The sequence below is a fragment of the Cebus imitator genome, unplaced genomic scaffold, assembly GCF_001604975.1.
Source record: "Cebus imitator isolate Cc_AM_T3 unplaced genomic scaffold, Cebus_imitator-1.0 Scaffold2, whole genome shotgun sequence".
Classification (NCBI taxonomy): domain Eukaryota; kingdom Metazoa; phylum Chordata; class Mammalia; order Primates; family Cebidae; genus Cebus; species Cebus imitator.
Genome location: NW_016107317.1, coordinates 4,203,324 through 4,220,863, shown reverse-complemented (window position 1 = coordinate 4,220,863; position 17,540 = coordinate 4,203,324). Strand labels below are relative to the sequence as shown.

Here is a 17,540-nt window from a genome sequence, read left to right as displayed (position 1 = left end):
ATCATTCTATTATAAAGACACATGAACACATATGTTCATGGCGGCATTGTTTACAATAGCAAAACCTGGAACTAACCCAAATGCCCGTCGATGATAGACTGGACAAGGAAAATGTGGCACATATACACCATGGAATACTATGCAGCAATAAAAATGATGAGTTCGTGTCCTTTGTAGAGACATGGATGAATCTGGAAACCATCATTCTCAGCAAACTGACACATGAACAGAAAATCAAACACCACCTGTTCTCACTCATAGGTGGGTGTTGAACAATGAGAACACATGGACACAGGGAGGCGAGCATCACACACTGGGGTCTGTTGTGGGGGACTATGGTAGGGTCAGCAGGAGGTAGGGAGGTTGCAGAGGAATAACATGGGGAGAAATGCCAGATATAGGTAACAGAGGGGTGGAGGCAGCAAATCACATTGCCATGTATGTACCTATGCAACAATCCTGCATGTTCTGCACATGTACTCCAGAACCTAAAGTGCAATTATATACATATATATATATAATAAAACAGAAAAATACTTGGCCATTATCTAAGTCTTAAACCATGATTAATCATGAATTGAAGAACACAATTATTTCAAGAATTTGTTGTCTTTTTAAAGAATTAAATAAAAATTCTCAAGTGCCTTATTCTCTTGATGAAAATATTTAAAAATTCAACTAAAATTTGTAAACTGAATAATTTAACATCATTCTAATTGTTTACTGTAATGTCAAAAGCAAAGCATATGGGACAAGTACTAAATTGTGTCTCTATTGTCTGGAATAGTTCTGCTTTTGCACTATTAGAATAAAAAAAAGAGCTCAGTAAAATAAGCTACACATCACAGCAACCAGCTCTAATTTTACCATAGGCTCTATCTTTAGCTTAAACTCATCAACAGTGGTTGTTGAAACTTACCGCTATATCCTCTCAATTTCTTTCCCATCTATTCACTCTCAGCAAGTGACTAGCCTCTCTAAGTGGCAAGAATAAGATTATATGGTAAACATGTCCTTAAATTCACTTTTCTATTTCTCAATATTCTCCATATTCTAAATATTCTATACATTTATTTTTCTTTAGAGAATGACTTTTTTTCTTTCCTTTCTGGACATGTATGGTAAATATGTCCTCAGATTCACTTTTCTATTTCTCAATATTCTCCATATGCTAAGCATTCTATACATTTCTCTTCCTTTAGAGGATGACTTTTTTCTTTCCTTGCTAGGATTAAACTTGGGCCCTTAAACCTTTTCTCTCTCACACCTACTTCATGATGTTTCTGTATTATGTATTTTATTGTTCATATATCTTCAATTTTTCTCATCTCCGTTGAGTCCTCTTTCATCTATACAAACATAACTAAGCCTTTCACATCTTATACAAGAGCTTCCTGTGATCCTGCTAACTTCTTCAGCAATTTGTGCAGCTTTTTCCCTTTCTGCACACCAAACATCTTAGATTAGATAACACTACTTACACATACTCACTGCCCACTCATTGTTCAACCCCTTGCTTTCTGATTTCATCATGGGAATACTGTTGAGTATAAAAGGTAACTGGTAATCCATTCTTCAGTACAGTTCACTTGTCAAATGTTTCATTATCCTCTATCTCTTAAAATATTTAAATGTGGTCATGTATTTATTTACTTGTGTGTGTGTGTGTGTGTGCGCATTACTTATTGTGAACCTGGGCATTTTTCTTGGTAGTAAAGAATAATAAACAAAACAAACTTAGATCCAATTCTTATGAGGCTTCCAATTAAGTAATTGGAACACATGGTACAAATGAACACACTAAAAATATTTTATTTCAAATTGTAGTCAGTATAGTGAAAAATGGCTGCTATGGGATCTAATTTAGATTATGAAGTGCATATCTAAAAGACAAAGAGGCATTAGACAAGTAAAAAGCAGGGGACAGTTTCAGACACAGGGAAGAGCAAATCAAAGACCCTAAGGTGGAAAAGAAAGAATTTAAAATATTCAAGAAAGATGAAGATTATTGTGGCTGAACCACAGTCAGGCAGTAGAAGGTAGCAGGCAATTAGACTGGAGTAACAGGCACTGATCACACAGGCCGTGTGAAAAATTATGGATTTCTTCTTAACTGTGTGGACCCCCATAGAAGGAATCAAGCTGAAGACTAATATTCAATTTACATTTACATAAGATCAATCTGGCTGCTGGGTGCTTCTACGGTAGAGGTGGACAAGAGCGGAAACAGGAAGACCAGTCAATATGCTACTGCACATCGTCTGGGTTAAAAATGAGAATGGCTTGTCTTGGAATGATGGCAGTGGCTATGGATAGAAGCAAACTGATTTATAATATATAGTTGACCCTTGAACAATGCAGGAGTCAGGAGCATCAAGCCTCACACAGTCAAAAATTTATGTGTAACTTTTGACTCCCCCCAAAGTTAACTAGTAATAGCCTACTATTGATGGAAAGCCTCATTAAATAACATAAACAATCAATATACATTTTATGTTTATGTATTACAAAGTGTATTCTTACAATAAAGTCAGCTTCAGAGAAGAAAATGTTATTAAGAAAATCATAAAGGAGAAAATATATTTACTCTGTATTAAATGGAAGTGGATGATCATAGAGATTTAAACCTCAGTGTCGTCACACAGTGAGTAGGCTGAGGGGGAGCAGGAGGAGAGGTTGGTCTTGCTGTCTCGGAGGTGGCAGCAGTAGAAGAAAACCCGCATATAAATGTACCTGAGCAGTTCCAACTCATGTTGTTCAAGGGTCAAGTGTATTTTGGAAACAAAATCTACGGAACTTAATGATATATTTGGAGGTAGGGGGAAGTGAGGGGACCACAGATGTAGAAGAGATCAGATGAGTGAAGGAGAAGAATTCGAAAAACCAAAAGTTCTATTCTGTGTATCCTCCTCTTTGAAGCCTTTTCTTACACATGACCTATCTTTCTTGCCTTGTTTTCAGCCATTTTATTTCATTTTCTTGTCCCAAATGCAAACATGCTTGAAGGCACTCTGCCTCCGCAATCCTCTTTCAGTTTCACCTGGCCCTAAACGCTAAGCAGATGACTCATTATTTTTTCTCTCTTGATTCATCCAATTTCCTGAGCTATGACACATTTTTAATTGTTTTTTGAACATTTCTCTTTTGATGACCCCTTTGTATCTCCAACTCAACTCAAAATTAAATTCGTTTTTTCCCCATATCTACGATGGTTCTTATTTATATTACCATTACCATCTTTCCAGTCACCCAGACACATATTCATCACTAACTTCTGCTTCCTCCTTGCTCTTTGCTTCAGTTGCTATGGTTTTATCAGTGCACTCTGTCGCCTTTTATGTTCCTACCTTCCTTATATTTTCCTGAAGTGGAAGCCCTGATTGTAACTTAAGCCCCCATTATACTTTACCAGATTATTTTTATCACTTCTATCTTCCTACCTTCAATATCTTTGCTATTCTACCAACCAGCACATGACCTTTAGAGTAATCATCCTAAATGACAATTGTAATCACTTCATTTGTGTCTAAAATCTTCAATGATTCTATTATCTTCATTCTATTATCTTCAGAGTAATTTTCAAATATCTCAAAAGTGTATTAAATGCTTCTATGATTTGACCCCAATCTATCGTCTACTTTGAGTCTGAAATAACTTGAGTGTCTCATTCTCCTGAAAATCTGTCTGATGCTTTCACAACGTTGTCCCTTTGCTCATGCCACGTTGCTGCCTTCACCTTTTCATACTGAAAACCTTCTTTCTTAAAAGCATAAAATGATGTCTCTCTCACCTCTTCAACTAGCAGTAAGTTCTTCTTCTGATACTCCCCAATAGAATATGAGTCTGCAATAGAACAGACTTTTTTCATCTTTTATCCCCCACAGTGCTGAGCATACTATCTAGCATACAGCAGGAACAGAGCAAATATTAAATTGAATTGACATATTAGCACTCTTTCTGATGAGTTTGTAATGTACCCAATAATCTTGATAAATGTGATTATATAATGAATTTGGCCTTAAAGTCAGATGATATGTGAAATGTATATTTTTTATGTGAGCTGTTTACAGAACCCAAATCTCTACTTTAGTATGAGTAAGCCTTTATAGACCTTAATTTAAAATAGTAATAAATTAAGAATTCCTCAAATTTTTGAACTGAGGTTTAATTGAGATTTCCTCCTTTTTTACACCTTTGATTTCTTGGGGACCCTGGAAAGAGCAGTCTTTATGAATATATTTAAATTCTGAGACATAATCAAAAATTTACCTACCAGTTTCTCTATCAACCAAAATAAACACTAACCTATTTAAACATTAGATTGATTTTTCTGAACTGAAAGCTTTGCCTTATCTAAAATTTTATGCAAGTTAGCAAAATGTGATTATCTGTAAATTTCAAGTAAATTCCATCAAGCTAAAGTTTGCCTCTGCTCTAACAATAGGATTAAGTCCAATAATATGAATGCTAAATGGAGAAATGGAACGGTTAGAGTAGATATGGACTCTGTAACAAAATCCATACTCATTTTCAAGAAAAAACTTCTAGATAATTCCTTAAAAGTAAAAGGAAGAGTTTGACCACTATCTGAATAATTGTTTGCATTTATACTCTTCACTTAGCTAATTTATCTCTTTAAGAAATTTTTTTCTAAACCAGTTTCTAGTCTTTAATTCTTTAATAGCTACTTTGCCTTCTCTGTAAAAATTAGAGAAATGGTAGACAGCCGAGGACTAATAATACCTTGTTTATTTCAAAAATATGTTTATAATATAATTAAAATTATATTTAAAAAGTTTTATATTTGAACTCCCTCCAAATCATTTTTGACTCATATATCTTTTTTATAAAAGTTATCTAGGATGATATCTTATTTGGTAATAGAAGTTTTAAATCATTGTTTTATCTGCAATAATAATTGCTACTAATTCAAGGGATCCGCATCTGCAGATTTAACCAATCTTGAATAAAAAATACATGGTTGCTAGTTGTATAACTAGGTATTTTATTATCTTTGCAACAGTTGTGAATGGGAGTTCCCTCATGATTTGGCTCACTGTCTGTTATTGGTGTATAGGAATGCCAGTGATTTTTGCACAGTGATTTTGTATCCTGAGACTTTGCTGAAGTTGCTTATCAGTTTCAGGAGATTTTGGGCTGAGACCATGGGGTCTCCTAAATATACAATCATGTTGTCTGCAAATAGAGACAATTCCTAATTGAATACTCTTTATTTCTTTTTCTTGCCTGATTGCTCTGTCTAAGAACTTCCAATACTATGTTAAATAGGAATGGTGAGAGAGGGCACCCTTGTCTAGTGCTAGTTTTCAAAGGGGAATGCTTCCAGTTTTTATCCATTCAGTATGATATTGGCTGTAGGTTTGTCATAGATAGCTTTCATTATTTTGAGATATGTTCCATCAATACCTAGTTTATTGAGAGTTTTTAGTATAAACAGCTGTTCAATTTTGTTGAAGGCCTTTTCCACATCTATTGAGATAATCATGTGGTTTTTGTCTTTGGTTCTGTTTATGTGATTGATTACATTTATAGATTTTTGTGGGTTGAACCAGTCTTGCATCCCCAGGATGAAGCCTACTTGATCATGATGGATAAGCTTTTTGTTGTGCTGTTGCATTCAGTTTGCCAGATTTTATTGAAGATTTTTGCATCTATGTTCATCATGGATATTGGCCTGAAATTTTCTTTTTTACTTGTGTCTCTGCCTGGTTTTGGTATTAGGATGATGTTGGTCTCATAAAATGAGTTAGGGAGTATTCCCAATTTTTGTATTGTTTGGAATAGTTTCAGAACGAAGGGTACCAGCTCCTCTTTGAACATCTGGTAGAATTTGGCTGTGAACCCATCTGGACCTGGACTTTTTTTGGTTGGTAGGCTATTAATTGCTGCCTCAACTTCAGACCTTGTTATTATTCTATTCATGGTTTCGATTTCTTCCTGTTTAGTCTTGGGAGGGTGTAAGTGTCCAGAAATTTATCCATTTCTTCTAGATTTACTGGTTTATGTGCATAGTGTTGTTTGCAGTAGTCTCTGATGGTAGTTTGTATTTCTGTGGAATTGGTGGTGATAATCCCTTTATCATTTTTTATTGCATCTATTTGATTCTTCTCTCTTTTCTTTTTTATTAGCCTGGCTAGCAATCTATCTATTTTGTTGATCTTTAAAAAAAAAAAAACAGCTCCTTGATTTTTTTAAGGGTTTTTTGTGTCTCTACCTCCTTCAGTTCTGCTCTGATCTTAATTATGTCTTGTCTTCTGCTAGCTTTTGAATTTGTTTGATCTTGCTTCTCTAGTTCTTTTAATTTTGACAATAGGGTGTCGATTTTAGAACTTTCCTCACTTTTCATGTGGGCATTTAGTGCTATAAATTTCCCTCTAAATACTGCTTTAAATATGTCCCAGAGATTCCGGTATGTTGTGTCTTCATTCTTATTGGTTTCGAAGAACATCTTTATTTCTGCCTTCATTTCATTATTTATCCAGTAGTCATTCAGGAGCAGGTTGTTTAGTTTCCATGTAGTTGTTCGGTTTTATGTGATTTTTCTTAGTCCTGAGTTCTTTTTTGATTGCGCTGTGGTCTGAGAGACTGGTTGTTATTATTTCCATTCTTTTGCATTTGCTGAGGAGTGATTTACTTCCAACTATGCAGCTAATTTTAGAGTAAGTGCATTTTGGTGCTGAGAAGAATGTATATTCTGTGGATTTGGGGTGGAAAGTTCTATAGTTGTCTATTACATCCAGTTGGTCCAGATCTGAGTTCAAGTCCTGGATATCCTTGTTAATTTTCTGTCTCGTTGATCTGTCTAATATTGACAGTGGAGTGTTAAAGTCACCCACTATCATTGTGTGGGAGTCTAAGTCTCTTTGTAGGTGGTTAAGAACTTGCTTTATGTAGCTGGGTACTCCTGTATTGGGCGCATATATATTTAGGATCATTAGCTCTACTTGTTGCATTGATCCTTTTACCATTATGTAATGCCCTTCTTTGCCTCTTTTGCTCTTTGTTGGTTTAAAGTCTCTTTTATCAGAGACTAGGATTGCAACCCCTGCTTTTTTTTTTTTTTTGCTCTCCATTTGCTTGGTAAATCTTCCTCCATCCCTTTATTTTGAGGCTATGTGTGTCCTTGCATGGGAGATGGGTTTTCTGAATACAGCACACCGATGTTTCTTGACTTTTTATCTGGTTTACCAGTCTGTGTCTTTTGATTTAGCCTGTTTACATTTAAGGTTAATATTGTTATGTGTGAATTTGATCCTGCCATTTTGATACTAGCTGGTTGTTTTGCTCATTAGTTGACACAGTTTCTTCATTGTTTCGATGGTCTTTACCATTTGGTACGTTTTTGCAGTGGCTGGTACTGGTTGTTCCTTTCTATGTTTAGTGTTTCCTTCAGGAGCTCTTGTAAGGCAGGCCTGGTGATGATGAAATCTCTCAGCAATTCCTTGTCCGTAAAGGGTTTTATTTCTCCCTCACTTATAAAGCTGAATTTGGCTGGATATGAAATTCAAGGTTGAAAGTTCTTTTCTTTAAGGATGTTAAATATTGGCCTCCACTCTCTTCTGGCTTGTAGGATTTCTGCCGAGAGATCCACTGTGAGTCTGATAGGCTTCCCTTTGTGGGTAACCTGACCTTTCTCTCTGGCTGCTCTTAGCGTTTTTTCCTTCATTTCAACCCTGCTGAATCTGATGATTATGAGCCTTGGGGTTGCTTTTCTTAAGGAATATATTTGTGGTGTTCTCTGTATTTCCTGGATTTTACTGTTAGTCTGCCTTGCTTGGTTGGGGAAAATCTCCTGAATAATATCCTGAAGAATGTTTTCCAGCTTAGAATCATCCTCCCCGTCACATTCAGGTACACCAATAAAACAGATGTGAAGGACCTCTTCAAGGAGAACTACAAACCACTGCTCAAGGAAATAAAAGAGGACATAAACAGATGTAAAAACATTCCATGCTCATGGTTAGGAAGAATCAATATCATGAAAATGGCCATACTGCCCAAAGTAATTTATATAGATTCAATGCTATCCCCATCAGGCTACCATTGAACTTCTTCACAGAACTGGGAAAAAAAACACCTTAAACTTAAACATTATATGGAACCAAAAAAGAGCCCACATAGCCAAGACAATCCTAAGAAAAAAGGGTAAAGCTGGAGGCATCACACTACCTGACTTCAAACTATACTATAAGGCTACAGTAATCAAAACAGCATGGTACTGGTACCAAAATATAGATATAGACCAAGGGAACAGAACAGAGGCCTCAGAAATAATGCCACACACCTACAACCATCTGATCTTTGACAAACCTGACAAAAAACAAGCAATGGGGAAAGGATTCCCTGTTTAATAAATGGTGTTGGGAAAACTGGCTAACCATGTGCAGAAAGCTGAAACTGTACCCATTCCTTATACCTTAGACAAAAATTAACTCCAGACGGATTAAAGATTTAAACATAAGACTTAACACCATAAAACCCTAGAAGAAAACCTAAGCAATATCATTCAAGGTATAGGCAAGGACTTCATGACTAAAATACCAAAAGCAATGGCAACAAAAGCCAAAATAGATAAATGGGATTGAATTAAACTTAAGAGCTTCTGTACGGCAAAAGAAACAATCATTAGAGTGAACTGGCAACCAACAGAATGGGAAAAAAAGTTTGCAAGCTACCCATCTGACAATGGGCTAATATTCAGGATCTACAAAGAACTAAAACAAACTTACAAGAAAACAACAAACAACCCCATCAAAAAGTGGGCAAAGGATATGAACAGGCACTTTTTAAAAGAAGATGTTTATGCAGCCAACAAACATATGAAAAAAGCTCACCCACCATTAGAGAAATGCAAATCAAAACCACATTGAGATACCATCTCACTTCAGTTAGAATGGCAATCATTAAAAAAATCTAGAGCCAACAGATGCTGGAGAAGATGTGCAGAAATAGGAACACTTTTACACTGTTCCAACCATGGTGGAAGACAGTGTGGTGATTCCTCAAGGAGCTAGAAATAGAAATTCCATTTGACCCAGCAATCCCATTACTGGATATATACCTAAAGAACTATAAATCATTCTATTATAAAGACACATGCATATGTATGTTCACTGCGGCACTGTTTACAATAGCAAAGACTTGGAAGTAACCCAAATGCCCATCAGGGATAGACTGGATAAAGAAAATGTGGCACATATACACCACGCAACACTATGCAGCCATAAAAAAAGAATGAGTTCATGTCCTTTGCAGGGACATGGGTGAATCAGGAAACCATCATTCTCAGCAAACTGACACAAGAACAGAAAACCAAACACCATATGTTCTCACTCATAAGTGGGTGTTGAACAATGAGAACACACGGGGACACATGAAGGAGAACATCACACAGTGGGGTCTGTTGAGGAGTAGGGAGCTAGGGGAGCCATAGCAGGGGGTGGGGAGGTTGGGGAGAGATAACATTAGGAGAAATACCTAATGTAGGTGAAGGGGGGATGGAGGTAGCAAACCACCAAGGCATGTGTGTACCTATGTAACAAACCTGCAAGATCTGCACATGTACCCCAGAACTTAAAGTAAAATAATAAAAAAAGGTTGCAAAAAAAAAAAAGATGGTCATGTATAGACTTTTTTTCTTGTCATTATTCCCTAAACAATATGGTATAACAACTATTTACATACCATTTGCATTGTATTAGGGATTATAAGTAACCTAGATATGATTTAAAGAATAGAGGAGGAGGAGCGTAGGTTATGTGCAAATAAATACTAAGCCTTTTTATTTAAGGGACTTGAGCAGCAAGAATTTTGGTTTCTTTGGGATCTTGGAATCAATCCCCAGCAGATATCAATTGTCTTATTTAAATGATCACAAGCACCTTACAAAGTAAACATCATTAACCCCACCTTAGAGCTGGGGAAAGTGATAATGATTTTACATTACAGGCCTGGGGTCATACATGCAGGAAGTCAGGGAGTAGGAAGTCAACTCAGCCCTTTCTGAGACCAGAGCCTAAGCACTCGATGGTCAGACAGGAGAGTTAACTGGCGTCTAGATATTCCGAGGGAAAACAAATGATGAGGAAACATTGAATGTCAATGCATAAGAAATGTTAGGACCTGTTACATAAATCTCTAGCTCTTCCTTTAACTTTTTTTTCTTCTGCATTATTTCCTTTAGTTGCTGGAAATCTTTTTGCTGCATTGTCTGTGATGATAGCTGGCTTCTTTGAAATACACAGAAAACACTTCCCTCCAGTGGAGCAGCCCCTTTCAGGAAAAGTTCTCACTGTTTCCTCCATGCCCTGTTTCTACCTGATTCTTCAGTATGTTTTACTTGGAGTGGCAGAAACATTGGTAAACCCAGCCTGTAAGTAAACACTTTTTCAACTAATGTTACAACATACTGAACCTTTACACAGAACACATCACCTCAACCAGAACAATTAAAATGGCAGGTGATCTATTCACACCCTAGAGAGTTCCCACAATACTTAAAACAAATTTATTTCTTTCATTTTTACAAAACATTTCATTTCTCCTCAGTCCTCTACCACATACAGAACAATTATCAATTCCGCCTGGATGTAAATGGAGCAAAATATTTTTAACCTGGTTAAAGGCAATAACCATTCTGTCAGACATACCAGAGGAGGAAAACCTCTGTTAAAATCCAGGAGACAACTCCAGAACACTTAAGATGAAAACTCTTCTCTCTTTCCTCCTCTCACCTCCCTCCCTCTCACTCACAAACTCACACACATACCCCTCCAAAAATGACATTTAATGTTCTTTGAGAGTATATAAACATGCAAATGAAATGAAAATTTAAGCCAATTTTCCAGATAACTCAATGTCTTTAAATTAAATTACAGTAGATTAAATGTGATCACTAATGTTTCATAAGACAAGTTCAAAATAAGTTTATTAAATGTCAAGGGTTTCTGAATTATCTAGATTGCTTATATTAATTAAACTAGCCATTTTACAATTTATCACAATATTTCAGTGACTTCTTGCAATACAGTAATGTGTGTGTACATATACTTATCAGTGTAATTGATTACATCTTATGTTTCTAACTTCCTTAAATTTTCCGGTAGTAAGAGCCGTGATTGTAACTCAACCCCCCATTATACTTTACAGATAATATAATTATAACTTCTAACTATCTTCCTGTCTCCAGTCTCTCTCCCATTCTATCAACTGGCACATGGATTTTAGAGTAGTCATCCTAAATAACAATCCTAACCATTCCATTTGTGTCTAAAATCTTCAATGAACCTATTATCTTCAAAGTTGTTTCCAAACTTTTTAAAGATAAATAGTTAATACATATGTATTTAAACACATACATACTTATGATACCAAAGCAATTCACTAAAAAATGAAAATAAAATTAAGTTTGAATATAGTTTTATATATACATATATATGTGTCTCAGACTTCTTTTTTTGTAATTTTAAATCATTTCTTTTCATATATTTTACATACATAAATTACTTTATGAGACTTTCTACTGGGGACCTCACTGTTTAACATTGCAAGGAAGACAAAAGAAGTGTAAAGCAATGCTACTACACAAATATTTGTGATTTCCTCTGATCCTATTCCCAAAAATGTGTTGGAAGTAGTCAGCCAAAACTTTCTGGGCTGGTACAGAGTAAATAATGAGGAAAGGTAATGAGTGAATCTGGGGAGGAAATTCCTAGGCAGCTTAGCAATAATGATTCGACATACAAAAGCCAGAGAGGTACATGAAACCAACAACTGTTAAAAAGGCAGATCATGTACTATACTTCACTTAATCCACCCCTCCTTGATATACTCATCAGGAGATCAGGTCTAACTGAAGTCCTAGCTAAGTCAACTGACTCATCTGCCATCAGGGTCATGGGCCAGGGACTGAAAGAATTTGGTTTGATTTCTAGCCTTTCCATTACTACCTACCTAAACTTGGGAACTCATATAACCTCCAAGCCTCACTTTTCTGGTATTCAAAATAGAAATAATTTTATTCTTCCTTATATCAGAGCACTGATAGGGTAAGAATCAACAGGAATGAGAGACGACTCCTTCAAAATCAAATGACATAAAATATTAAAGGGTATTTTGAACTATAAAATCAAGTATTACCCTTCTGGGAGCCAGTACAGCATAGAGGTTAGGCTTTATGGTCTTAAAGTCAGACAGACTTGAATTCAAACCCAGTTCTGCCACTGACTAACTCTGTGACCTTGGGAAAAGTATTCCTCATTTCTGGGCTTTTCTCATCATCTGTAAAACAGGGAGTTGATCAAATGACTAAGTGGAAGATTTTATGTAAAGCAAAAACCGCAGTGCCTAGAATATAGACAGCATTCAATAATTAGCAGTTATAAAGTTTTGCTGTTATCATTACTAAAAGTAATGGCAAAAACGCAATTACTTTTGTACCAACCTAATAATATCATCTTTCACATGAATTGATAGTGCCAGACGCAGAACAGAAGCACAGGTGTCCTGCTCCCAGCTCTTTTTGCCATAAGCAACCTGAACAGCCAGGAGACCTGGCAGTGTAAGCAGAGCTGTCTCCCACCAGAGTCATCCTACATCCGTCTCTTTCCTCTTACCTCTCCCCTCTAATCCAACAGCAAGTCCCAGCTTTTACTCTGAAATAGAACTTAAATCTGGCCACAGCTCACTATCCCCTTTGTTCTCCTCCTGGCCTACAACACCATCATCTCTAGCCCTGATTCCACCAGAGCCTCTGAAACTTTCTCCCTGCTTCCTCTCCTGCCCTATGAGTCCATTCTCTGTTCTTCTCAAAATATAAGTCCTTTCGTTCCCCCGCTTGAAATTCCACAGTAGGATTTTAGAGAGAAATTCCTCACCGTGGTGAATAAGGCTCCACATGATTTGGTCTCTGGGTGTTGTTCCATCTACATTTGGTTACATTCTGCCCCTTGACCACATCTCCAGAAGTGTGTGTGTTTCTAAGATGCTAGACTTCTTTCTACCGCAAGGCCTTTGCACTTGCTTTTCTCTTTATTAAGAATTCCCTTTCCTCTGTTTTCAAATGAGTGACTTCTTCTCATTTTTGTGCCTTCTCAAAGGTCATCTCTTTGGAGGGGCTTCCTTGAGCATTCCATCACTTTCTATTTCATTACTCTGAATTTTTTTTTAATGGTACTTGTCAGAATCTGAAATTACTTTATTTATATTTGTATTGCCTGACTCACAATGTGAGAATATACACTCCTGATGTCAGTGTATGTTTTTCCTTCCTGCAAAGTACATGTGCAAAATAGGTGATCAATCAATATATTTTGATTGAAGAAACAAACAAATGAAATCTATGGCTATTTTTATATGGTACGATAAAAACATATTATTCAAACACTTGACAATGTCCTACATTGATGGCATTAAGCAAGGAAACACAAAGAATCACTCCACAAATGACAGTGGACATAGTCTATCCTATTCAGACATGTTATACTTTGGAGATGAGCTAGAGAAAAAAAAGCAGTAGAAAACTTTTCAAATTATGTTTTCATTGTAGCAGTGTACACCTCAGTTGTCTCATACTCTACGTTTGCTTACTCAAAAAAATACTGTGTGGGTATCTACAATGTGCCTACTACTGCTCTCGAGGCTTTAGACGCATCAGTTAATAAAAATAAGACAAAAATGTCTGCCATGTAGAGCTTATAGCATTTCTGTGGTTGAGTAGTAGAGAGGAAGCCGGGAAGACAGAAGGCTCTAATCTGAGGAGGGTGCACAAAATTGTGATTAAGGAGTGGGTGCAGTTATTGTTCCAGGACATGGCTTTGCAGGCCAGTCTCTGTTACAATTACTCAACTATGTCATTGTGGTATGAAAGCAGCCGTAGACAACATATAATTAATGAGTGTGACTGTGTTCCAATAAAACTTTATTAAAATAGGTGGCAAGCTGAACATTACCTGGTCACATAGTATTGGCCAACTGCTTGTCTGAGGTACAAGGCATAGGCCATGACCTTGTGTGTGAGTGGAGTGGAAGCTAAGGTAGATTGGAGATCAAGGACATTGGAGGTCAAGGAACTGGACAACCAAGATTGAAAGGATGGATGGTTGGAAGGATGATCTATATGTATAGCAAAATTGCCAAGCATTAAGGCAGGAATAGTACCAGAGAGTGTGACAATGAGAGAGGAACTGATAGCTTTGAGAAAGAGGAAAACGTCCTATAGATTGGCAGATGACAGCACAAAAGAGAAATAGTAGATGATATAATCTGATAACATGAAGTTCAAAGCTGAAGCTTTTTTAGGGTGAAGGGGGAAATAATGGTCGAAAAATGGCAACACGATAAGGTTCCATTTACTGGGACTATGATAATTCACATGTTCAAAATAACTTCACCAAACACAATAAACACATTTTAACTGTTTAAGAACAACTAGAGTAAAAAGAATTTCCAGCAATAAGTCCCCAGTACCAGGTGCCTTAGGAAGGTGGTTATGGCCCTATATTTTGTAGATTCTGCATATGCTGTGATGCGGCATCTTTGCAAGCACTTACCAGCTACTATCTGGAGGCACATTTTTAGCACTCATTTGCAAGAAGACCAGCTTTCACATACACATCGAATATTTTTTCTATTGTATCTTCTTAGTAAAATGGGAATTTTAGAATCTTGACAGACTTGTTGATATTATGTACATTGTAATGGGCTAAAAGAAATATCTTGGAGGCTAAAAAACCAAATTGGTGATCACAAAAGTTTCAAAAGATCAGAACATGCAAGTAGATGCCTAAAAATGTAGATTTGAGAACTTGAAAAGCTAAGTCCTACGAAAGGGAACTGGAGGTTTTCAAACACGACTAAAATGACACCAAAGAGAGATTAACCAGCAGGCAGAGAGCTGGCAAAGTGTGTTCATGAATTATATACCATACCAGAAGTTCTAGCAAGAGAAAAGCATAGGATTAATAATTAACCAGCAGAGTAATAATGGGATTGTATGTTCTGCTTTTTCTCAGTGAAAGAAATCGGCCTACTTACTCTTTCTGCCCATTGCTAATTTCCTTGTATTTATGGAGAGGAAAGTTTATAAGCCAAATCCTTTTTATAACTGTGAATCATTTCTTCCCAAAGCCTATCCAGGCTTCCTCTCACACTCCCATTTGGACCTTTCTGAAAATACTCCAAGCTCCTGCTGGTGATTGGTACTACACAAAAGAGCTGTGTTACCTTGCCACCAATATTTAAAGCCTATTTTATTTATCACCATTTTTATCTATCACCATTATTATCTGCATCTATCACCATTATCATCTGTATTTTATCTATCACCATTATTATCTGCATCTCCAATCAGCATTTGTGGGAAAAGTGCGCATTTAGCACTGCTCTTTATATTAAATAATGTACTGTTTCTGCTCCGGAGTTAAAATCCAGGACAGATAAACTGATGCCTTTTCCCATCTCTCAGTTCCAGCACTTGGCACTTTTCTGAAGCACAAAGAGGGACTCCTTTAAATGTTTATGGGATAAATAAATCAAAACATGTAGAGGACACACCAAAAGTAAAACAGAAATGTTACATTAATGAAGGAAAGAGCGTTAATGCATTTACGTCATGTGTTAGTAAGTTCACGGAAAAGTTCTGGTAAATGCAGAGTTTTGCTGCAGCAAGGTATTAAGAAAGAAAAAAAAAATGGGGTAAATATTCCTGAGAGGAGCGGGAGGAGATAATAAGGTCTCTTACTTCTCACAGTAAAGGACACTAAAGGTTTCGAGTTTACAGTACAGTCATGTATCGCATAACAACATTTGGTCCATGATGGATCACATGGTGGTTTCATAAGATTATAATATTATATTTTCGTAAGAATATACAGGTATTGATCAACTTATGACCTATGCAACTTACGGCCATTCAACTTTACGACCACAATCGCTAGCCACGACTGCTCCGCGTCTGGCAGCGCAAACGTTGCCCATCCAATAAAATGTTTTGTACATGTTTACATATTTTGATATGTTTTGCAATTGGGAAAATGTTTCCTATGGTATTTTTTACACCTGTATTTTGTATTTTTGTATGCACCTGTATTTTGTAATTTTGTACGTTTTGCAAATATTAAACCAGTTGTACTGGTAATGCAGTGTTTTACTTAAACCTGACGAATGTAAAAATAAGAAACAAAATGGTGTAGAGATGATACAAATGGCATAAAATGAACAAAGAAAATTATGATATATAACAATAATTAAAGAAAATTACGATAAAATATGACTTAAAGATTTTGACAACATCATTTTACAGTACTGTACATATAGCCTACTCAACTTACGACCAACTCGTGTTACGACCGGTCTGTCGGAACCAATCGTGGTCGTAAGTCGAGCACTAGCTATATCTTTAACTGTATTATTTTTGAGTTTAGATATGTTCAGAATCACAAATACTTACCACTGTGCTCCAATTGCCAGCAGTATTCCGTACAGTCACACGCTGTACAGATTTGCTGCCTAGGAGAGTGAGAGGCTACCCATATAGCCTAGGCGTGTAGCAGGCTAGACCATCTAGGTTTGTGTAAGTACACTCTATGATGTTTGCACTTTGACAAAATCGCCTAATGACACATTTCTCAGGACATATCTCTATCACTAAGCCACGCATGACTGTACATCTGTTTTCTATCGTCACTTTCCTTTTTAAAATGAGCTTTAATATTTGTTTATGATTTCATTGTAGAAAACATTTGCAAAGCACAAAAGAGTAAGAGGAATATTAGAAATCCAGTAATTCACCCACTCAAAGCTAAGATTGTTAACAGTACTTAGCGTATTTCCTTACAACTTTTTGGCACACATATATAAAAGAGATTAGTATAATAAACTCCCTGTATCCATCTTCTGGCATCAATAATTTTCAACTCATAGCCAAAACTTTTTTCATCTCTACCCTCATTCACATATATTTTCCCTTCTTGCTGTATAATTTTGAAGCAATCCCAAGTATCATATTAAAATAAACATAAAATATTTTAACACATAGCCCTAAGATCATAGTGCATTTTAATATATTATGTTTATAAAGCAAGTACAAAATCTCATATACTTATTTTCATCTATTTCTGATTTCAAAAGCAAGTTGTTTTTAATAGAAAATTTTTAAAAAATTATCTTTGTGATTTTTTTTAACCTCTTGGCACAATCATTACTTCGCAAAAATGACATGGAAAGAAATGATAACCATTTTGGAGACTCAATGCTTAAGCTATTGTCTCTGTCTGAGTACCTCTCCTGAAATGAGATAATACATATTAAGGGCTTTGTACAGTGCCTGCACAAGTAGGAGCTACTCAGTTTGATAAGATTAATATTGTTAAAAATAACCCTTATTCAGGACCTACAAGTCAGTATTATACTAAGCACTTTACCTGTAGTATTGCAGGTAAGTGTCCCAACACCTCCGTGAGTGAAGAATGATATTATTCCCATTTCACAGAGTAGGATATTGAGGCTTGAAAAGTTTAAGT

The 17,540-nt window shown here is 36.2% G+C and overlaps 1 protein-coding gene across 1 annotated transcript in view; it reads left to right on the top strand.

Annotated features, from left to right (window-relative positions):
* Positions 1 to 17,540, top strand: part of SLC15A5 (solute carrier family 15 member 5) — a 90,968-nt gene that overhangs the window by 44,435 nt on the left and 28,993 nt on the right. Inside the window, exon 6 of the mRNA XM_017528756.2 lies at positions 10,205 to 10,393. Coding sequence (XP_017384245.1) covers positions 10,205 to 10,393 — 189 coding nt within the window. The remainder of the gene's footprint in view (positions 1 to 10,204; positions 10,394 to 17,540) is intronic.